This window comes from Camelus dromedarius, chromosome 7 (genome assembly GCF_036321535.1).
Source record: "Camelus dromedarius isolate mCamDro1 chromosome 7, mCamDro1.pat, whole genome shotgun sequence".
NCBI lineage: Eukaryota > Metazoa > Chordata > Mammalia > Artiodactyla > Camelidae > Camelus > Camelus dromedarius.
Window position 1 is genome coordinate 82,857,570 of NC_087442.1, and position 23,183 is coordinate 82,880,752.

Consider the following 23,183-nt stretch of genomic DNA (forward strand, 5'->3'; position numbering starts at 1 on the left):
GTATGTAAGACCGCTTGGCTGTGCGTATGCATAGACGTTACTCAGCCACGCTCATTCCGGCCATGCTATTTCCTGTGGAAATAAAGCGAAATGCAGAAAATACTTTTTGTGCATGCAAAGATGTTTGTCCCATCATTAAATTGCAGAAATATAAAAATGACCTAAATACCCACCATAGGGAACAAGGAACTCAGCTATAGTATGTTTGTAAAAGACATCCTTTAAGATTTATTTATGAAAAAAATCTTAACATTGGAAATACTTATATTTTATTGAAAATTTGAAATATAAAATTATATAGGAGGAAACGCTACTTCAAAATGTTCACAGCAGCACTGTATACAATAGCCAAGACATGGAAACAACCTAAATGTCCATCGACAGATGACCAGGAGAACAAGTTGTGGTTTATTTATATAATGGAATACTACTCAGCCATAAAAAAGAATAAAACAATGCCGTTTACAGCAACATTGATGGACCTAGAGATTGTCATTCTAAGTGAAGTGAGCCAGAAGGAGAAAGAAAAATACCATATGATATCAATCATATGTGGAATCTAAAAAAAGAAGAAAGAAGATTCTAATAAACTTATCTACAAAACAGAAATGACTCACAGACAGTAAACAATCTTATGGTTACTAGGGGGAAAGGGGGTGTGAAGGGATAAATTGGGAGTTTGAGATTTGCAAATATTAACTAGTATATATAAAATAGATAAATTATATTCAATATCTTGTAGTAACTAACAATGAAAAATAATATAAAAATTAATGTATGTATGTACATGTATGACTGAAACATTATGCTGTACACCAGAAATTGACACATTATAAACTGACTATGCTTCAATTTTTTAAAAATTATACTGACAATATGTCTTAAGACAAAAGGAAAGGGAAAAAAGTGATTGCAAAGAATATATCAAACTGGTTAACGGTAGTAAATTTGGGATTATGGGGGTCTCTTTTCCTTCTGTTTTCCACTTTTTATAAAAGCATTCAGATTTTAAACAATAAAAATGACTTTTATAATTTAAAAAAGAGAGAAAGAACTGACAGTGTTATGTTGAAACCAGATGTGAAATGACTAGAATGTAAACTCAAGAGGAATTTAATTTTTATTCACTTTCTGGTAAATAAGCTGTGTTTCCAGTGTTGATCATTCTCACCTTTCCCAAAATGAAGTCTTTGCAACCAGCTGACACCAGGGGGGAGCTCAGTCTTTAGAAAAATGCTTTACAGCGCAGTGGCATTAGTGAAACTCACTATGAAATCCATTGCCATGGAAAATATTCCTCGAAAGACAAAATTCAAAACTTCTGTGAAGAAAGATGTTAGAACCATCAAAACAATAACTGATGCAGACAAAAATAATGAATGGATGCTATTGGAAGTGGGTGAGCATTGAAGGGGTAATAGTGTATTGACGTAATCCCGAAATATCTCTCCACAAGATACTTATAATTACAAAGGATGAAGTCGTAACTTCACAGTGGAGTAACCTGGCAGACATCATGTCAACCAAGTTATCAAAGTTAGCATCACCAGAAACGGGACTTGTGACAGCACGCGCATCAGACGTGCTCAGAGAAAGAGCGTGGCTTCCATCGTGTTCCCGCCTAAAGGGCATACCCTGAATTCTAACCACAAGGAAACATCAGACAAAACCAAGGTGAGGGACGGTGTACAACATCATTGGCCTGTACCTTGGAAAACTATCAATGTCACAAAAGACAAAGACAACTGAATGTAACACATGATTTTGGATCTTGGATTTCCCTTTGCCATAAAGGACGTTATTGGAAAAAACGGTGAAATCTGAATAACGTCTATAGAGTAGATAATAGAATTGTGCCAAAGTCAATTTCCTAATGTTTATAATTGCACTGCAGTTGTATAAAAGAATTTCTTGTTTTTAGGAACTACACATCAAAGTATTTAGGAGTAAAGGGCCATCCTGTCTACAGATGCCTTTTGAATGGTTCAGAAAAAATTAGATAAATACACATATGTGTATATATAAATATGCATAATTATATAAATCATACATGTATATATACACATATATATGCACAGAGAGAGAGAGAGGAAAAACAAAGCAAAATAGTAATGTTTGGAGAATCTGTGTGAAATAATTTTCGATCATTCGTTGTAATATTCTTGCAACTTTTCTGAAAGTCTGAAAAAAGTTGCAAAAGTTAAGGCGGAAACCAGCCGAGTGGTCGCCTGCTCAGCCCAGCATTAGTACATCATTTGGACCCTGGCTGGGATGTAAAGCCCCCTGTTTCTTAAACCTGACACACCTTTTTCCCACTGGGCTCTCCGTCCTGTTTGGACAATGGATGCTACCTGTCTGGTGCTGTTCTTAAGAACTTTTCATAAATTTTCCCACCTGTATCCGTTGACAGGTCTATGGAGTAGTTACAGTTATAATCCTCATTTACAAGTAAAGAAAAACTGTCATTTAGAGAGGTTAAGATCCCAGAGCCAGAAGAGGCAGAATGAGACTTGAGCACGGGCTCCTTTGCCTCCATCTGCTCTTCTACCTGTTCCACATCTGGGAATTATCTGTCACTCCCATCATGAACCTTTCTCTTTTTAAAAAAATTAATGGAGGAACTGGGGATTGAACCCAGGACCTCATGCATGCTAAGCCTGGACTCTACCACTGAGCTACTTCCCTGTTCCCCTGCTCTTTTTTTTTTTTTTTTTTTTTTTTTTTAATGAAGATGCTGGGAATTGAAACCAGGACCTCCTGCACGCTAAGCATGCAACAACTCTTACAATGTAACTTTTTGTTGTTGTTGTTCTGGGTGTTTACCAGTCTAAAAGCACCCATGTGGTCCTTGCACATGACTTGGATTCCCAGAATTGATTTGTACCGGGGCACGTTACCTCATTTTGCTCAGTGTCCCACCATTAAAATCACGTTGTAGTCCTGCCCTAAAACGCCTTAGATTTTTGTCTCTGGATAGGAAAAATGAAGCAGTGACCTATTTCAACAGGTCTGTAAATGTGAGATCCTTTAAGCTCTTTGGCTTGATATGAACAATCTCTTAACACAGCCTGGCTCTGTTTTATCAGAAGCCCCTCCTGGCCATGGTAGGCAGGGAGAAGACACCAGATGCTAACCTTTCCTGGCAGGACCCCTTCTACTCCTGTGATGTGAGGCTGCTCTTAATTCTGGAGTGTAAATGCCTCCAGGAGGACCCTGTTTACGTCTATTAAACTCCAATGTTGTAATTGTGTTAGTGCCCTAGTGGGGACTGGCTGTTTGCCAGCTAAGAGACTGAAAAGGACTCAAAACAGGAGATTCAAGGGAAAAAAGTAGCTCTTGGATGGTGCTAGAGACTTACTTCCCCTGGTTCTCTATGCTTTGACTTAAGAACATAGTAAAATGCAAGAACTGAGCGGTGAGCCCTTGGCAGCCACACAGCACTGCGGCTGCAGAGTGGAGTCCAACCTTCCTCTCTCTCATTTGCAGAGAATGCTTTCCTCATGGGAAACACTGAGGAGGAGATGTACTGTGCGTCCTGATGTGACGATTGCTGGAAGAAATTTGATCTGGGAGTTGACAGTAACTAGAGAAAAAAAATGACCATAAAGAGCTTGGCATTTCAGTGAACGAGAGAAATCAGCAAGGATGAAAAAGACAAAGTAGAAGACTTGGTTGAATGGGACGCAGGAGAGAAGAAATTCACCTCTTAGATCATCGCCACCTTGCAAGTCTGTATTTACACTGAAACCTCTTCCTGACTCGTGAAATATAAGACCTTCCTTTCAAAGAAAGTCAGTTTGGGGAAATTCCAGGTGTTGGTTGGCAGAGAAGAATCAGGAGGCAGGACCTCCCGCTGAGCAGCGGGGTTCAGTTCAGGAGCAGGGTGGACATGGAGGCTGGGTGTGCCCTGCGTTGGCATGTTTTGCTGGTGGTGTCGAGAAGCAGACGTTGGGCTGCTTGGGCTGTAAAATAAACATGCACAAGAGCTCAGTGGCTTCCTCCACAAAGGTTTACTTCCCACTCACATCCCATTTAGGCGGTGGGTCAGGCGCAGCTCTCCATTATCTTATGGGTTGGGCTCAGAAGTGTTGCGTGTGTCCTCTTTCTTCTGAAGTCTAGGCTGAAGGCACAGCCCCGTCGAGAACTAGAACGTGCTGTTCTTGTGGGATGGGCAACAGGAGCAAGAGGGGTGCTAGAAACTCACGATGCCTCTTAAAAGGCAACTGATTTGATGATGCTCAGAAGAGAACGTCACATCTAGCTGGGCAAAGCGTGTTACATATGACACGGCCAAGACCGAAGTCTGTGAGGTGGGGGTATATACTGTCCCCACAGGCAGCACGAGCAAGTCACCTGGCAGGCAGGGATGTGTGACCCCCCCCGAAAAGGACGATGGGATGATTGATGGGTGGATCGTGACCGTAACGCACTAGACAAGAGCGAATAGTATTACAGTCACAGCCAGCTCTCCTTTTATCGTTAAGTTACACATCTGCTTGTATTTATTCACTGGGACGGAAACCTTGCGGCTTCCAGATCAGAAAGCAGACTGATTACTAGAGCAATCTTATTACCATTCCCCCATGCCCAGTTCCCCGTGGGGTGAAGTGTTGGAGCCAGATGTTCCCTGCCACGCAGGGGTTTGTGTCACAGGAGAGAAGCGCTGGAATTATGAACCTCTGAGCTTGTGCAGGAGATGCAGGTGCGTCTGGCTCTCTTCCCCTCTGGGTCCCTCTGGAGCAGAGAAGAGGGACTTATGTTCTGGAACATAAAGAAATCTTTACTGAGGAAAGGAGACAAAAGATTCTGGGCTTACGACCCCTGGGGTGCAAACAGACATCTCCAGAGGAGATAAGGGGTCTCCATCCTTGGAGTGGCCCCCAATAATGGTGCTTTTTAATGTTCTGACTTTGTTGTTTACTTTTAGCAGACCCAAGCTTTCAGAGTTGTGCAAACGTGCCCCTCTGGTTCACAATTCTCGGTGGGTAAACTTTCCCCTTTGGCTGAAACACCGAGACCAGATCCAAAATCTCACACTCCTCTCCCTCCCCAGCTGGTTGACACTGTGGTCTTTGACTTTATATCTGGAAACTCTTTTTATGTCTTCACACATCATCAAGGTAGAAGGAACAGTTACTAAAGAAGCCACAACTCATTTTCTTTCTTGCCTCATAAGAGCCCTCAACATCTTGTTATCAAATGATTTATTTATGTTTAACCCCCAGGGTTTTTGAGATGCTGTTGTGGAAAAGACAAGAGTTGGCCACACACAGTCACACATATCTGGGTCAGCGTACGCCTACGGATTTTTATTTCTCTAAGGGACAACGTAGTCAAAGAAAAGCTGCTATTGTTTGTTTTCCAATGTCTGAGAAACTCTTTTATGTGTCTGTGGAGTCTTAAAATATTAACCAGTGGGAAAAAGCGTGACTGAAAAAAAATGGGGTGACATCCAGTTACCAGGGGGATGGACCAGCAGTGATAGACTTTACCGGCTGCCTCTCCCTCCCGCAAGAACAACTTCCAGGAAAATAGTTTGATGAAAAGCTTCCAGAATGATGCAAAATGATGCTGTTCTGTAACCTAGAAGTAGCGATCAATGTATCTGACTCCAAAACTGATTTCCAGCGTATGAAGTGTAACTGGGGCCCTGAAGACCAGGGCCAGACCTCAGCCTGCCTGCACACTCCGCCTGCCCCCAGTAGCTCCAGGCCTGCACCAGTCCACCTCCTCCTCCCCTCCACTTGTTCCTCTCTTGCTGTTTACTTTTGAGGGTCCTCCACTCCCCCAAAACAGCAAAGCTGGAAGTGAATACAGAGATACAGTGGGCATCATAGAGGCTGAGGTACCTACGAGCAGAAAAGGTAGGTTCAGAGAGAGATGCGGAAACAGGTGATAGTTTCTGGCAAGAGGAAGAGAAGCTTCTTCAGATTATCCAGAAAGCAGCTTCACTGCAGGAAGCCTGGGAGCAGGCGAGGAGCAGCAAGCATCCTTCCTCTGTCTGCATGTTCTAGACAAACCCAAGGTTAGTTAGAAGCCTTACAGATTCAGCGCAGCCTTACTAGTGACAGCCCGCCCCCAGCTACAGTCCTGACCAAATTCTCACGGCTCCCCCACCCTCTACCCCGTTCATGCCACCTTTACATCTGGCCTGGATCCTTGCAAGGTCCCCCGACTTCCTCCCTTGCCTTCCCTTCAGTGTGTTCTTAAACCAGCAACCAGAGACACCCTGTTCATTGCCAGCCAGGTGGTGTCACCTCCTTACTCAGAGCTCTCTAGTGACTCCCCACCTCGCTCCGTGTGGACACCAGAGCCTTTCCACTGAACTAGGAAACCTACCAGCAGCTGGCCCCCTCATCCCATCTTCAACTTTATTTCCTACCATTCTCCTCCTCTTCTCTTTGCCCTGGTCACATTGGCCTCCTTGTTGCTTCTCAAAACACCCATGCACCTTCCACCTCAGGACCTTTGCACTTGCTGCTCCCTTTGCCTGGAGTGTTCTTTCCCCAGACATCTCCTTGGATACTTTGTTTTCTTCTTTCTCATCTTTTTACTCAAAGTCTTTTTATTTTTGAGAAACTCAGTCTAAAACGTCACCTCCTACCCTTATCTTAAGAATTCATTTTCTTGTTTCTTTCTTCTTAAAATTTCCTACCATCCAACATGTGTATCTTATTTATTTATTGGGTTTTTTTTTTTTGTTTCTCTCTCTCTCAAACATGTGCTCCACAGCCAGGTCTTGTAGTCTGTGGTTCACTAACATTGCCTCATCTCCAGGGCTAATCCCCTGCTGGACCCAAGTCTGGACCACACTTGACCTTCCAAGGCCCAGCCACAGCGCACCTGCCTAAGAAGACCTGGGCAGGGAGAGAGCTCACCTGGAACTGGGCAGAGCCTCATCTAAAGGTGTGCAGAGCTCTACCCCTAGAAACACTGCAGGAGGAAGTAGATCCCAACCCACAGGCTCCTCGGAGGAGGAGGACCCTGCACAGAACCTCTGCCCTTGGCCCAGCCATGGCTGCAAGAGAAGGAGATTTGGGCCCTTCCTAGAAGGGGACATAGGATACTGGTGAACCCAGCTAGCAGACAGGTTAATATTTGACAAGACATGATAATAAAATGTGATAATACTGTAACCGGATAGGACTGGTACCAAACCCAAGCTGGGCAGCTCGCCGCTCAAAAGGCCAATGCTTGAGAGGCAGGTGTTGGTGGAAAAGGAAAAGTTGCTTTATCCAAGAGGCCAGCAACGTGGGAAGAGGTGGGTCACGTCCTAAGACCATCTCCCAGTTGCCAGAGAGAAGACAGAGGTTCTAAAGGCAGTGTGAGGGTGGCGCTGCAGGGGGCATGAGCATCTCCTGCTCAGTTCTCGGATTGGGTGGCATCCAGGTGAAGTTTTGAGTATCATCCATCCTCTGGTTTCAACCCATCTGAGGTCCACGAGCTTGTGGTCAACATTTTTCATCTGATGGGGGTTCTTCTTCCTGTAAAAACAACTTAGGAATGTGTGTCGGACCTTTATCTGTAGCTTTCAGAGAACTGGGAGTTTGGTGACTCCGCTGTGTGGCTGGTTTTATTGGTGACTCTGCTGTGTGGCTGGTTTTATAGCCTAAATTATTACCAGTTTGCAGGCCTGACAGCAATTCTGTTTCTGCATCCTATTCTTTGTTTCTACATCGTCACCTTTCCGAATCATTCACTGTTGAGTCAACGTTTTGAGACTCAAGGGAGGCCGGGGAGACACTTCCTTCCAAGGACAGAGATACAGGGGTTTATATGCAGTTTCAATACCTGAGAATGGATACTAGGCTAATAAAAAGATTCTGAAAGACAAAAAAAAAATAATAATAAAAAGGAAGTAGAAGATCATTATTCTTTTAAAAAACTGCAAAACAAAAAAGGCATCCTTTGGCCCAAACCCATGATAATTTTAAAAACCATCTTGAATTCTCTAGAAAGAAGACATGGAGTACAAACATTAAGGACTTTGTGTGACCTGCATGGAGAAAGCTATGAATAGGAATTTTTAAAATCAAAACAGAAATTTAGTAAGTGGAGAAACAGATCATGCTCCTGGATGGCATAACTTACTGCATAAAACCGTCTCATATTCACGTGTTAGTTCCATGTAATCCAAGCAACCATATCCGTGTGATTTCTATGTTCCAAAAAGTGACCAGTTGAGTGTAAGTATTGAGTTCCTTTGAATCCACATGGGTGTGGCCAGCATTCCCCTGGCCCCCTGCCTTATAAACGCCTGCTTATAACTATAATGCTCCCAGAGGTGTCTCCACATGTCCCCTTGGGGACACAGCAACCTGATTCTCCAGATTCTAGACTGATAAAAAAAAAAAAAAACAAGCATCGCTAGGAGATGAATAAGAACACATTTCAAAAATTAATGAAGAAGGTACTTCCGCTACCCAATGAGATACATTATCATAAACATTAGCAAGCAAGTTTATATGTCTTTATGTAAACTGATGCAAACCTGAAAACGCTGTGTCAGTATAGAAAAAAACAATCCTGATGCTGAAATTCAAATGAATTTATAACAAAGTTAGTATATTCTAATATAATAAGTGATTGCTAAACTAATTGCACTGCAAAATAATTTGGGGGCAAAAACTTAAAATGAAAGAGATAATTAATATAATAAACCACATGCAAAGATAAATTTCAGAAAGATGAGACCATAAAGTGGAAACTGAAAAAAAAAAAAATGTCGGGGAGGGAACTCTCTGTTTACCTGAGAGGAAGCTAGTTGTGGGGTGGGGAGGGGTGTCAGAGGTTATGAGAAGAGAGAGAAGGAGATATAGTCTTTCCAGCATCTTAAAGGTATTTCTGACCAAAATTAATTTTAAATCACTGAACAGAATCTGCCTGGACCCTCCTCAGATCCTTAGTTCAATGATCTGAGGTATGTGGTGTATTCACTTTATCTGCTCAGTGTGTCTTAAGATACACACTAGGATGTTGGTTCCTGGAGGGTGGGGATCAGGTCCTGTCTGAGCTCTGAATCCTGGCTCTTCTCCTAAGTCTTTGTGTGACGTTATGCACAGAGCACATTCCATGACCCGTCCGGGCCTCAGTTTCCTCATATGCAAAATGTAGACAACCCTAGTGCTGCCTTGCCGGGTCATTGCGAGGATTAGATGAGTGACTATTTGTAAAGCATTTAGAAGGATGCCTGGCTCTTAGGAAGCTGTATAAATGTTGGATGTTAACTCTCACCAATGCATTTGCCGGTGCCGAAGTGATGCCAGGCATGTGGTAAATGGCCAGTAAGGGATGAATGACCCTCAGCTTGCTTGGCTATATGGTAGCTCTCTGGCTGCTTCAGGCTGTAAATGAACCCCACCTCCCAAAGGCCACTGGTGGCAGATTTTGAAAACAGAGGCAGGAATGCAGCTCACCAGCCTTTCGATTTCTCTCCTGCCACTTGGAGCATGCTAAGGCGCTGAGCAGGACGAAGTCTATTTGCACACCGGTGATGGGTGAGTTAAATGAGCCATTGAAACCATCAGCAGCGAGCCTGCAGTTGCTGAGGGCAGAGCTAAGCCCATATGTTTTGCATAATTCTGTCCCATCACCCTGCTTACGGTACAAGGGACACGTTTTGATAATCTGTCACTGAAATCTGTTTTTAATGAAAACATCCTGGGATCAGCCATTATTCTTCGAAGACAGCTTTGCTGTAGAGTCAGTCAGGGATGGAGTTCTATTATGTTTCCCCATCACAGATGTCCTGCAATGGAATATGAAGGCTGGGGAGGGGCAAACGGTCCAAGCTGAGCAGCAGGAAGCTCACAGCACTGGGAGGGATGGGAGTGGTGGGGCGGGGACCCAGCTCATGGCCATGACCACTGACCCGAGCAAGAGGGCTGCCCTCACCCTGTCCTCATCACGTTGGCTGCAGGACTCGGCTTTACTCCTCCTCCCGGCATTGCCCCTCTGCAGCTCAGAGTTGGTGTCTGAGGAATAAGGTACTGGGAGGAGAAGGCAGGGAGGAGGCTGCACCCACAAATGTATGTTGCCTGGTCATGGAGTTAGAACTTCCCCCTGAGGACCACCCACCAGCCATCTTTGGGAATAGTCTTCCTTAGATCCGGCATGAATCCATCAGTTTGGGAAGAAAATGTCAAATGGGATGTTTTGATACTAATAATGTATAATTAGTAGTAGAGATTTTGTCATGAATATGCTGCAGAGCTGGAGAACTATATGAATAAGTGAATTAAGCCAGACAGAGAAAGAAAAATGCCATATGATATCGCTTATATGTGAGATCTGGAAAAAAAAAAGGATACAAACGAACTTATCTACAAAACAGAAACAGACTCACGGACGCAGAGAACAAACTTATGGTTACCAGGGGTTAAAGGGAGTGGGAAGATATAAAATAGGGATTCAAAAATTGCACCTCTTGGGGAGTGATGGAAATATTAGCTATCTTGACTGTGGTGATGATTTCATGGGTGTAGACGTCTATCAAAATTCATCAACGTGTACATCTGAAATATGTGTCGTTTACAGCACGGAAACCATACCACAGAAAAGGGATTAAAATATATATATAAGGAAGTACACATATTAAAAAGATGAATATTAAAAACAGTGAAAAGCTCACTGGTTATACCACCAAGTCCATCTGCTTCAAGTAAAGCCTGACTTGTTTGTCAAAGACTTTTTTTTTTTTTTTTAATTTAAGAGAGATGATCTGTAAGAATGGAGGGGCCGAAGAAATCGGAAGGGATTGTAAGTCATTAGTGATAGAAAAGGATGCTGTTAGGGGTGGGCTCATGAAGAGAACTCCTCCCAGGAAGGCAAGTTCAGGGACAGCAGTACCCTTCACGTGATGGTGAATCTTCTGTTTCCTGAGAATTTAAATGGGATCAAGACAAAAGACAGAAAGAAATGAGCTTGGGATGAGATGAAACCAGTCAGAGGGTAAAGACCAGTAGTGCTGATGGGTTGTGGTCCCAAAGCTGAAAACAGGACCAAACGTTCTCCGCATCCTGTCCACACTGCCGTCAGCTGATGGGTTTGCTGTGACATGAGGGGGAGATGGAGTGAACCTCCTTGTTTTTGGGGTCTCCCAACAAGAATCGTTTTGTTAAATTAGCCAATGTAATTGTTCTGGTTTCTAAGAAGAAATAGGTTTTTTTACAATCTCATTCACAACATGTACAACTGAATTCAATTTGTCCTTCCCAGGGGGTCTGGTGTGGTGTATCGGGGGTTGCCCCTGGGGTGCGAGAATGCATTTGTAGATTATTCCTTCCTCCACTGATTCGGTTGGTCAGCAAATATTTGATCTGATGATGGACACTGGGCTAAGGTGTTTGCAGGTGAGAAAAAGGAGGGTGTTAGATTTTCTTGAGGGCTTGGGACTCTGAAATGGAAACTGTGTGTCCTTAAATGTCTCTACAACTTGGCATCCCCCGATGGAACTCAACAGATCCGAAATGTCAATCATCCATCTTGGGAAAAATGAAAAATGACTGATAGTCACGATGACGGTCTTTTGTGAGGGGTGATTGTGACTGGGTTTCTGAGGAGATGAGATAGATTAACCACTTAAAGTTTGTGTAAATTCTTTTTAAATATCACAAACCTCCTCTGAGGGCCAGCCACTGTAGGGCTAATTTCTCATAATGCCCCTTCACCGGCTAGTGGGACCTGCAGGGACCTGGCCACCCAGAAGGTGGCACCTTGGCCAGATTTTCCTCCAGCTGCTCCTTATGAGACAGGAAGGGGGCAGGGCACGGCCATTCAAGGAAGGCCACGGCAATTAGCATCAAAATGGTGAAAGATTCAGCCCCCAGGAGGCCTTGAGGCTCAGGATGATGAGATTTAACTTTTAGCAGATCTTGAGCATCATTATGTGTCCATTGTAAGATATTAACATGGTGAATAACACGCCCACAGGCACCAGGGCAGCCCCAAGGCAAGCCACAAAAGGTCAGAGTGGGAAATGGCCAACTTCCTGGGAATCCCAGCCCCCTCCCCAGGCTAGTCAGTCTGGTCCTTCCACTTATTAGCACATGAAGCCACCAAGCCCGTAAAAACTGGCAACACAGCGCCTCACAGCCACCGCCCCTCTCTCTCCGTCTTCAGAGAGGGCCCACATTCTGTCTATGGAGTGTGTAGCTACTTTTAATCTGAGCACCCAACCCCCACACCGCGTGGCCTTTCTCTTGCCTTTCAGTGTATCTCTCTGAATAAATCTACCTTCACTCAGCTGTGGCTCGCTGTTGAATTCTTTCCTGCGCGAAGCCAAGGACCCACACTTGGCGGGGGCACGTCCCAGGGGCTCAACCGAAGCCTGGGACACGGCCCTCCTCAAGCCCCACATCTGTTTTCCTGCATCACTTACAAATGAGGAACCCACTGCCATCCGGTACCTCTGGCTTTCTTCAGGGGTGGGGGTGACTTTTCACATATTGTCTGCTTGGCTTGGCTTTTAAACAGCAACTATACACTGTTTCTATAATTACAAAAAAAAAAAAAAAAAATGTTCAGAAAGTCTTTTCTATTGCTCACTTTTTTCCTTTCCAACCCTGAATGATCTTGATCTGTTCCTCGGTAATCCTCCACTTATCAGATGCAGACCAAAGGGAACAGGAGGAAGGCAAAAACAAAAAAGCAAAACAGATTTGTTTTAGCACGTGATAAATCACCACGTGATCGTGACCGGAGGGCCAGTGTCAGGCCTTCGGGATTAGGTTTTTAACCTCAGCTCCTTTTGGCTGGGGCAGGACCCAGACTGGCCCTGGAGTAATATTTTAGCTGATTTATTTGATTTTTTTTTTTTTATGATGGTAACTTACACCCAGGTGACCTAGTGGGGGAGGCAGAGCTTCCCCTCCTTCCCGCATCTCATACTTTCTGCCATTTTTCAGCCTTGGCTGACGGAACAGCACTGTCAGAGGCTATCTTGCAGGGTGCTGGCGTGGATGCCACGGGCCTGGAGAGCAGACACAGTGACTCACAAAGGAGCAGCTCGTCAGGGGCTCCCCTTGCCTCTCCCCTGCTCTCCCGCTGGGGCTTCTGCCCCAGGCACTGCTGCCAAGGTCTGCGGAGGGGTCCTTCCCACTCGACTTACCTGCCGCCCTGTGCACGGGGCTCCAAGCGTGCCCCCCCACCCCAGGGTCACAGCCCCTGGACCGCAACAGAAGAAGCGGCTATGGCTGCATTTGCAGGAAGAATTGTCTAATCTTAGGTTTTTCACGAGGTACAACTTTGCTGACTCCTGACACTGTCAACTGTCATTTCTCGTGCAATTTCCTCTGTAGGAAATCTTTGCACTCGTTTATGGGAAGAGCCTGTGTGGATCTGTAAAGCTTAGACGGGCTGAAAGCAGAGGGTAGAGCACGTGTCTGGTTGCATTCCTATAGACAGGTCACTTTGGTCCTTCATTTGCTCTGGCTCCAGCTCATTTCTGACTGGAGAGGGTTCTGTCGGCATCCTCTGTGGGAGGGTGGCGTGGGATTGGGGGATCTAGCGCTGGGGCCTTTGTCATCTTGCACACTTTGTTTATAAAGCCTCCACTTCCGCTCTCATCCTTCTTTGCCAGCATCAAGTTTTGCCATCAAACAATTCGCCAGCTGTAAGAAAACAATTTGCAGTAAACTGTCACGTGAAATGCACCAGTGTCCCCGGGGCTAAGCGCTACCAAGAAGCAAATGTCTAATTTGAATGGTCTTTTTTTTTTCTGTTCTGCTTACTCTCCTAATGTGTGCGTGTGTGTTTGATTATTGGATCAACATTTGGATTAGGGCAGTCAGCAGCAAAAGGCTTCTTTCATATCTTTTGAAGTCTAGACTGTGCTCCGCGTGGATGTAGACAGTCCCTGAGGAAGCACACCGGGTACAGCCTCAGCCCTGAGAGCTCTAGGTCGACCTGGCAAGACGGAGGTTAAACAAGTTACAAAAATAGTTCTTGAGATTTATTTTCAAGACTTCCAAAATAAATATAGGATACTGTTCTGGGGGCATCTGTCCTGGCTGCGGAGAGGTGGGTGGTGGGCAGGGAGACCAAGAGCTGGAGGCCCTGGAGAAGGAAGGGCTGAAGGAAGCGTGTTTCAGGCAGAGGGAACAGCATGCCAAAGTCTCCAGGAAAGGAGAAGCAAGTGTGTCTGAAGACTGTGAAACTCCCCGCGTGGCCCGGGTGCCATGTGTGGGCCAGGGAGGAGGCAGGGCCAGACCCTTTTTGCATGTTTATATGAAATGTCTCAAACTGGTATTTAGAACTTTAGCCTAAAAGAAGTGTGAAGCCACTGAAATAAGGGAGGCGCACAATCAGATGTTCCCTTTTGAAGACGCCTTCTGCCTGCTGCAGAGAATGTATCTGGGGCAAGGGATGGGTGGAGACCCGTTGGAGTCCACTGAGACTGGGTCGGAGAGGGAGGCTTGGGCCGTGATGGAGGAGGCGGAAATGGTGAGAAGCAGATGGATTATAGAACAGCTAAGAGGAAGGAGTGAGTGAGCTGGGCGCTTGATTGGATGAAGAGGAGGAGCTGGGGGAGAAGGAAGACTGGAGATGGACTCCCAGGGTCTTGATGGAAAACCCAGTGGGTGAGAAACTCCTACTGAGTCGAGGTTGAGGATAAAGATGCAGAGTGTTTATTGCACTGTGTTTGGCGGGTGTGAGGCGTCCCAGTGGATGCTGGACTTGGATTTCAGACGAGAGCTCTGAGCTGTCACGGGAACCATGTTCAGGGAGTAATCGAGGCCATGGGTGGGCGTATGGACACTTGTGTAAAAACAGGAGGGTCTGAGGACCTCCAATGTGGAGGAACCTGCAGACTGGGCAGAGCTGGGGCAGCGGGGGAGGCGCTGGGAGGCCAGTGGTCACGACAGGGAAAGGGACCTCACCCGTGCAAGGCCAAGGAGCGCCCAGCCTGGGGCTGGCGCAGAGCAGGGTCTTAGGACATGAATACTGAACCCTCTGTCTTTCCTATTCGCATCTGCTTGGACCAGGGTTGGGAGGAGAACCCACGCACCCAGAATGCAAGCTTGCAACCCGTTTCTTACACGAACCCATTTGTCAGCAACGCTTCAGTTTTCACTGGGGTTTTTTGAAAGCTGACATTACACACTGCTTTCTGTATTGATTACTTTCACCATAACTTTAACTTCAGAGGAAGAAGGGTATATAAAATCAGAAAAAAAAATTTTTAAATAACTCATGAATCAAAGCGATACCCGGATTAACAGGACCCGGGTAAAATTCCACCAGCATTTCTATGCCTGGCAGCTCTCTGTTCACGTCCTCATTTTTGAGATGGTTTCTCTGTACCAAAGTGCCCACGGTGTGACCAGTGACTGCCACTTGGATGATACAGTGTAACGGAATGGCACTCCCTCTTGAGACTTTCAGATCTGAGTCAATGCCTGAGAAAGTAAAGACGCCGAGATAAGTCAGTGACATTTTCATCAGTTTAATTATAAATCTAGTTGTTTGGCGGTTGAGGGGTGTTACAAGGGGAGCGTATCTGAGGATGCATTTAGGCAGTTTTCTGGGGGAACAGAAACTTTCCCTCCCTGCAAATCCCATACCAAATGCTTATTTCCTGAAAAGGAAAATTAAAAAAATGTTTTCTAAGCCCTTGATTCTTACCCCTGAAACTTAAATTTTAAAAAAATCCAAATCATATTATTCATGGCATAAAATAACGCTGCTTGAAGCACAGGGTACTTTTTTTTTTTTTTTTTTTTTTCCAGAATGAGTCTGATCCCCGTGTGGCCTTGGCACGGGTGGGTTGCCCAAACCATGTGTCTTGGTGGGGGTGGGGGCACGACGCTCTTCACGCGGGGAATGTCGCTGGTTTTGTTTGCTCGGGATACACGCTGAGTTAACCTCGTTGGACTTTCCCCAGGAATTGATGCGCGTACACGTGGTGGGTCAATTATGCTGCTGCACCTGTGTAGTGTGAAGGTCAGTGTGTTTTTCTGATTATAAGAACCCATCCATGTCATTCCATTATAAACCCCCTCCACTCATAATGGAATGAGCCCATCGCGGGTGCCCCGCCCAGGAATTCTCACGAGGGCAGCCCTGACGTTCGCGATCCATCACCCACCGCTCCCTGCCTGCCTGCCTCCACTCCCCCGAATCTGACTGTGCTCCATTTTGAGATGATGTTCTTTGCATGTCAAGTTCTCCCTGTGTGATGTGAACGTACAGTTGTCACAAGTGAATTTGTACCTGGAAATGAACAATCTGTGATGGTCCTTCCGGAATCACGGTCGAGAGCTCTGCCAGGCTGTGGGTACTCGCCTTACTGTTGATATGATGAGGCCAGAGCAGTGATTTCTCCTGCTGGCTCGGAGTCGGGCCGCCGCTGGGAGGTGGCCAGTTCACTGCAAGGGGCCTGGAGCAGCTGGCGGTTCTCCCGGAAGGGTCTTCCTCCAGCTCCCCTCCAAGCCCTCCTGCTAGTGTGTCCCAGTTTTACAACTTTCAGTGACAGCTCACATTTACTGGACACTGTGCACCATAATTGGCATTGTACGTTTTTTCCTCCGTGAGTTCCTCTCGACTCACAACGATCTGAAGATGTAGGTGTGACCCTGGTTCCCAACTTATGAGGGAATTGGGACAGGTCGGTGACCCAGCCCTGTCTTAGCCTCAGGGCTGAGTCACTGCTCCCAGTCTCCGGGTGGGCGGATGAGGAGCAGGGATTCAGTGCAGCCAGCCTGTCTGAGCTGGAAGCCCCGTCCATGCGCCCTGCTGCTGATCCTGGGATAGGCACTCGGCCATTCTTTAAAGAAGGCTTGTGTTGAAGAAAAAAAAAAAAAAAGCTCACACATGCATAGTGCTTCAAAAATTTACTAAGCGTATCCACGTGTGGATTCAGCTAATCAAGGAAATACCCAAGCAGGAAGGAAGCAGGGGATGTTCCGTGAGCATCTTGGTACTGCCCAGTTCGCAGGCCAGGCGGAGGAAGAAGCCTCAAGCTCAGCTCTTCTCTCCCATTGCAGGGCACTGTTTCCACATCACCCGGAGGGCACTCTCTTAATTAGTGAGTTTTAAGTAACGCACTTAGAGACAGCATTCTATGTATTGTATTCAGGAAGCATTAAATTACTACTTAAGCATGTCCTGCTGAATGCCCCAGGGGATGGTCACAGGGCAGTGACTTTTAATGTCCTTTTCTTTTTCTTTTTTTAACTGAAGTACAGTCAGTTACAATGTGTCAATTTCTGGTGTGCAGCTCAGTGTCCCAGTCATGCGTATACATACATATGTTCGTTTTCATATTCTTTTTCATTTAAGGTTATTATAAGATATTGAATATAGTTCCCTGTGCTCTACAGAAGTTTGTCCTCTTCTTATCGCGCATCCCAGTTTGTTGTGCTGTCAGCAGAGTGGATTGCACTCAGTTACTCCTCCATTTGGGGAACACTTGACTTTTGCAAAGAGAACACTTTCCCCAAAGCCCAGCCTTCCTCTCTGTTTACATCCCCCTTGGATTTCTGAATTTTCTCTTCAGCTGTAAAGACACAATAAGAAGCCTTTTAAAAATATCAAGTAGTTCCTTTTGGGTGCTTTTGACATTTTGGGAGACGGCCCCTCTTTCCTCTTTCAAGGACTAGTGTCCTTGGGAAAGTGAGGTCTTCCCTGTCCTAGGGAGTCTCAGCTCCTGTGCCATCTTCAGATACAAGCTTAGCCTCAGAATAAAACTCCTTGAATTGATCAGCAAAGCTAAGTGGGCGCACACATCATCCCAGGGGATTTTATTCAGTGATCCAGGAAATACCAGTCGAACATTTACATGCATGAACTCTCCCTGATCGACAGGAGAGAGACGAGGGCGTTCACGACTGATGGTCCCAAAGAACTTAGTTTGTGAAATGTGACCAAAACCACAACCCCCTGCACAAGGGAAACACTGGAAACCTGAGGGGACAGAACCAGCTGCCTTGTTCCCAGTCTCCATGGAAAGTCACTGCAAAACTTCCGGCCCCAAACTGCAAGATAAAGGAAATCATAGGGGCCCACACATTGTCCTTTTTTTTTTTTTTTTTTTTTTTTTTTTGTTAAATCTTCAAACTTGAAAATGATCCCAAGGTTTCCTAACATTTTCTAAGAAGACTCACCATGCGACACCGTGAGTCTTGCAAGCATTACTAGCGGAACTTATCAAAATATCTGGAAATGAACTGGGGATCCCTGAATTGACTATTTAATGTAGATTTACTTTTTAGTTTCTGGAATGATCCTCAGCAGGATGAATGCTCATCTCTGGAAGAAGAGGAAGCATTCATCTTCTTGGAAACAAGGGGGTGATTTCATGCGCAAACCAGTGGTTCTCGACTAGTGTATGTCTCAAGCCACCAACAGTAGCTTTGCATGTGGAGTCCGGGCACTTGCATTTTGTGAATGTCTCTGGGCTGATCCTTACATGCACCCCTGGTGGAGAACCACTGGCTAAAACTGGTGGGAACTAAGTCTCTAGATGTCTGTGAATAAGAGAATGGGAAAGAAATCTACACTGCAGATGCTTACACCACAAAGATCTTGTTGCTCCAAGATAGGTTTCCTGAAGCTTGTCAAAGATCCTTTTTGGAAAAGGAACCAGCCTTAGGGCTTACGTGTTATAATGACTAGCAGCTCTGTCTGTCGGGTCCCTGGTGGTTTCAGAGGGAAGTAAAGCCTGGGAGAGAAAAGAGGAGGACATAGGATCAGACCTGACTCCTGACAGTCTCTTCCAGCCCAGTGGTCCCTAGGGAATAAGCCTGCCTACTTAGAGACACTCATGTTGGGTGGGATCAGGCAAGCCCTTGTACCTTCCTGTAGCTCAGGGCACCCTAAGGAGACTGTGCACACCACAAAAGCTGAGACAAACCTGAAGGGGTTGGCAGTTGTCAGCTGACACCCTCCTGGCCGCTGGGTGATGAGTTCCTTCTTAAAGGGGCATCTGAGCAGCTCCTCTCCTCTCCAAAGACTTCAGAAAGTCAGTTCTTCTGGCCTTTTCAGAATCTGCTCAGAAGCAGCTGGAAGAGGGAGGCAGCACTGAGATGAGGTCCTTTGTAGGAATTCAGTGCCTTCTGTCGAGGTGGGGGAGGGGACTGGAAGAAAGAGGAAGAAAAGCATTAGATTAGTATCAACACGCTCATTAGATTTCTGTCTGGGTTAGGGCATGTGCTGGGTGGTGAGACCTCGGAGAACAGGGCATTCGGATTCCAGGGATCTTAAAACCTTCTCATGTAGAAAGTGAAGCCCAGAGAGGTTGTGTGTTATCCAGAATCAGCCAGAGATGACAGCGCCCAGGGAGCCCCAGGCTCAGCCCTGAGCTCCACTCAGCTTGCTGTCTGCTCGTCACCGCACACCCCACGCACGCGTGCGCGCGCAAACACACACACACACACACACACACATGTCTGCTCACAGACTGAATGCTCTTGCTCAGTTGCTTTTCCTTGACCCCAAAGTCTATGTGATAAAGAAAAATCGCATGGCTCCCTAACTTTTGTGTTCTTGTGTACAAATTCCAACCTAAAAATGATTCCAGGATTTCCTACACCATATCCCCACCCCATCATGTCCTCAGTGTTCAGCTCTGTATCTGGAAGGTTTTAGTAGACAAAGGTGTGAATCCTTGGGCGTCTGAAGCCCACAGCTGGCTTCCTTAAATTTCCACTACATCTCTGTCCAGGCATAAATGGAAAAAGTCATCAGAAGCCTTCAGCTCTACCCAACAATTTGTCATCCTAACACCAATAGCATCTCATTAATCCTCTACACTTACTGACTTTGAAATGCAATTAATATCTGACTGTGGCCCTCCTCTTCCTCCTTTTCTTCCTCCTCCTCCCCTTTTTCCTCCTCCTTCTCCCCCCAACCCCCATCCTAAATAGTTTCTGATTTCCAGAATCGTGAGCCACTGTACTGCAGTAACTGCTGTAGAGATAAGTGCTCAATCTCTCTGCCCAGGAAGCCACAAGCTTTTGACTTCACTGAGTTAGGGACCACCATGGTCTCCCCTCTGGCCTTTCTCCAGTCACTGCTTTGAACTCAGCCCTCCTGGACCATGAGGGAGAAATAGCGTTGTCCCCACCGCTCGTGGTGAGCTGAGTCATGCCCTTGGCCGAGTCAAGGAACTTTGTCAAGGAGACCAATGATAGCCTTGGCTGAGTCTGGAAGGGGTCTGACCTGACAAAGGTCACCTCCTTTGGGGACTGTTTGTCTCTGCCCATCAGTTGATGCTCAGCCCCCACTCCTTGAGCTCAGATCATCTGGGGAGACTTGGCTCTGCCTGTACCTGGAGGGAGAGTTCTGCCACCACCATTTTCCCATCAGAAAGCATCCGCCTCAGCGCAGAGATGAGACAGAGCTGCTGACTTGCTCACAGCCTGTCCCAGTGACCGGTCTGAGCGTCATCCTGACGCTGCAGCCCCAGAGGACCAGGCCTCGCAGGCTCAGCCCTTTCTGTCAACCATGCCCAGCAGGACCAGAGCCGCATACACCGAGCAGAGCCGTGGCATCGAACAACATCTCGGTCTGCTCTCTAGACGGTGCCTTGTTTTGAATACATAATCCGCCCTGTTCTTTCAAAGTAAGTACTTTTATAAAAGGTCTGCAGTGTCCTCTAGACTTCTTTTTTTTTTTTTTTTTCTTACTTAAAGGGAAATGTATTTCTCGTCCCTTTGTGGATTCAACTTTAGAAAAGGAGTCCAGGAGAGGAAGGATGCTTTTGTGTGAAATCCAAAGATTGGTTTAAACCAGGTCGTGCACATTGCATAACTATTTTCCCCAGACAGCAGATGGCAAAAAAAAAAAAAAAAAAAAAAAAAATGTATGTGTGGCTAACCGTTCTGAGTTTTGCTTATCTGAAGTAGGTGTATTGTGAGTGGTTTTGTGCAAGCAAAGGAGTGCCAGCTTTCTATGCAGCACAAGTGAAATGCCCCTCTTGTTTGGGGCCGGATTCAGAGCCAGAATTTTCTCTTTCTGCTAGAACTAGAAGTTCCCCGGTGTTGGTTTTTATCCTCTCATGCCTGTTCGGGTTGTGCAGAATTCTTAAAGAACGTGGCATCGCTGATGGTCTCAGTAGCTCTGTGTGTCAGCAGAAGAGGGTCCGGGGTCTCTTTGCCCAGCTGCGCTTTCTTAATGAAGCCCCTTGTTTCATACGATTTCAAAAAATAAGTCAGTATTTTCATGACCACAGCTAAATACACACCACGAGTGGATGTGTCCTTGACTTTCTCTTTTGCAGATTTTTTGAAACAAAGTATAAGTAGGACTGGGGAGTATTTTATTCGCCTTCAAATGTTTGATTGGAGGGGAGGGTATAGCTCAGTGGCAAAGCGCATGCTTAGCATGCACGAGGTCCTGGTTCCATCCCCGGTACCTCTGTTAAAAAATTTGGGGGGATAGACATTATGTTGGGTCACTCTGGCCCAAAGCAGCCCCATAAGCTGCTAGAAATTGGACATCAGACCCTGGAGTAAGGGCCCTATGACACAAGCTCATCCTGGCTTGGATGTTTTAGGTGGAGGCATAGACCAGTCATTTATAATTCACTGGACACCTAGCAATTGAGCACCTGCTACGTACCAGACACAGTGGAGGTGTGGGATTCAGCTGTGAACAAACAGACAAGTCCCTGACCGCATGAAGAATTCTTTCCAGTTGGGGAAAGGGGTTGTCAGAAGATGAAAATCACAAATAAGTACATAACATAACGCCAGGAACAGGGAAGGGCTAAGAAGAGAAAGCCGGGTAAGGATGGGAGGCAAGGGGGGCGGGGCATGGACACTCCGTGCTCAGTTGCTCTGCCACTGGGTCCCCCCTCTGGGTACAGACTCTACAAACCCATGCTGCCTCTGAATTTGCCTAGAAGTATAGCCCGATGGTCATCACCTCTACAACTCCCTACTAACATTATTTTAGTTAGCTGCCAGTGGCTTTATTATGATGATGATAATGATGATGATGATGATGATGATCTTTGATTTTGTTGATGACCTTTAAAAAACAGACAATTTTATATAAAATTTTCAAATCTTAGCTTCTCTTGAAAAAAAGCAAAAGCTCTGCAGCCCCAGGGCCACGTTCTGCTTGGCAAGCGCTGAACGAGGAGGTCCCTGTTGGGACCTTCCAATTGTCACTGTCTCCACTTCGCTCACTTCCTGCTGGCCACTGAAGGCAGCCGTGGTTTCAGCCTGTTTGGTGCCCGCCCTGCAAATGCCCAGGGCAGTGACATCTCCGGTAGCAGGACCCTTTTGTCCTGGCCGGGCACTGGGGAGCTTTGACCTCCTGTTTCTTTCCCGACCACACTATGCAGGTTTCACTCTCTTTGCCAGCTGCAAGGGGCTGCCAAGGTGCCGCCAGGCTGTCACCGTCCCAGGCTAAGCTGGAGAAGTCATCGAGTCGGAGAGTGAGCTCCGTCCTTTTGCAGTCCCAGGTTGCTTCCACCTGGCCCAGCAGAGCAGGGGACTCAGTGGAACTCACAACACCTAGTACATTTCCACTCCTGACAGCTGCAGGTCTAAATGCGCAAGGTGCTCTTGGAGCTATGGTTTTGTGGCACTCTTGCTTAATTAAAACTCAAGCCCATTTCATCTTTGGTTGCTTACACAATTCCACCCACCAAATGTTCCCCAGACTTCCCCTTCTCCAAAACGCATGAGCCAAAGCATGTGCTATTTTGATCCGGTTAATGTTTATTTCATTTCTATGTGGCTTTTCAGAAGACCATGCCATTCATCATCTGACAGGTAGGGACGGGACCGCAGCAATTGCAAGGGGCAGTGTCCCCTGAGCTAGACCGGGGCACATGATGTGGGATCCTTGGCTCACCTCCCAAGAAGGTCTGCTTTTCACAGCACCCCCCTCTCCTCCTTGTCTCAGCCAATCAACCATTGTTAGCCTAGAATTCACTCATTTGCCTTAAACAGAATATTTCTAAATGCTACTTAACTGTCCTAACCAAGTATTTGTAAGCCCTCTAGCCAGTGCATAAGTGTACTTTTTACTTAAACAAATAACCTTTCCTTACCCCATAATAGGCAATAGATTCTTTGCTGGGCGATGCCTCCCCTTGTGACTTTTCTCATGTCAGAAGCACCCATATACATACATATATTCCTTTTCATATTCTTTTCATTATAGGCTACTGCAAAATATTGACTATAGTTCCCTGTGCTCTACGATAGAGACTTGTTGTTTATCTGTTT

General features: G+C 46.0%; 1 protein-coding gene across 4 annotated transcripts in view; it reads left to right on the forward strand.

Annotated features, from left to right (window-relative positions):
• The window catches only part of HECW1 (HECT, C2 and WW domain containing E3 ubiquitin protein ligase 1), a 321,611-nt gene that overhangs the window by 91,039 nt on the left and 207,389 nt on the right, over positions 1-23,183 (forward strand). For 3 of the 4 annotated variants that reach the window (XM_031454627.2, XM_031454628.2, XM_064487725.1), the window contains exon 1: positions 15,889-15,942. The exons of the other annotated variant lie outside the window; for it this stretch is intronic. In XM_031454627.2, coding sequence (XP_031310487.2) covers positions 15,916-15,942 — 27 coding nt within the window. In that variant the 5' untranslated portion in view covers positions 15,889-15,915. Of the gene's footprint in view, positions 1-15,888; positions 15,943-23,183 lie in introns of those variants that run through there. 4 annotated transcript variants of the gene reach the window in all.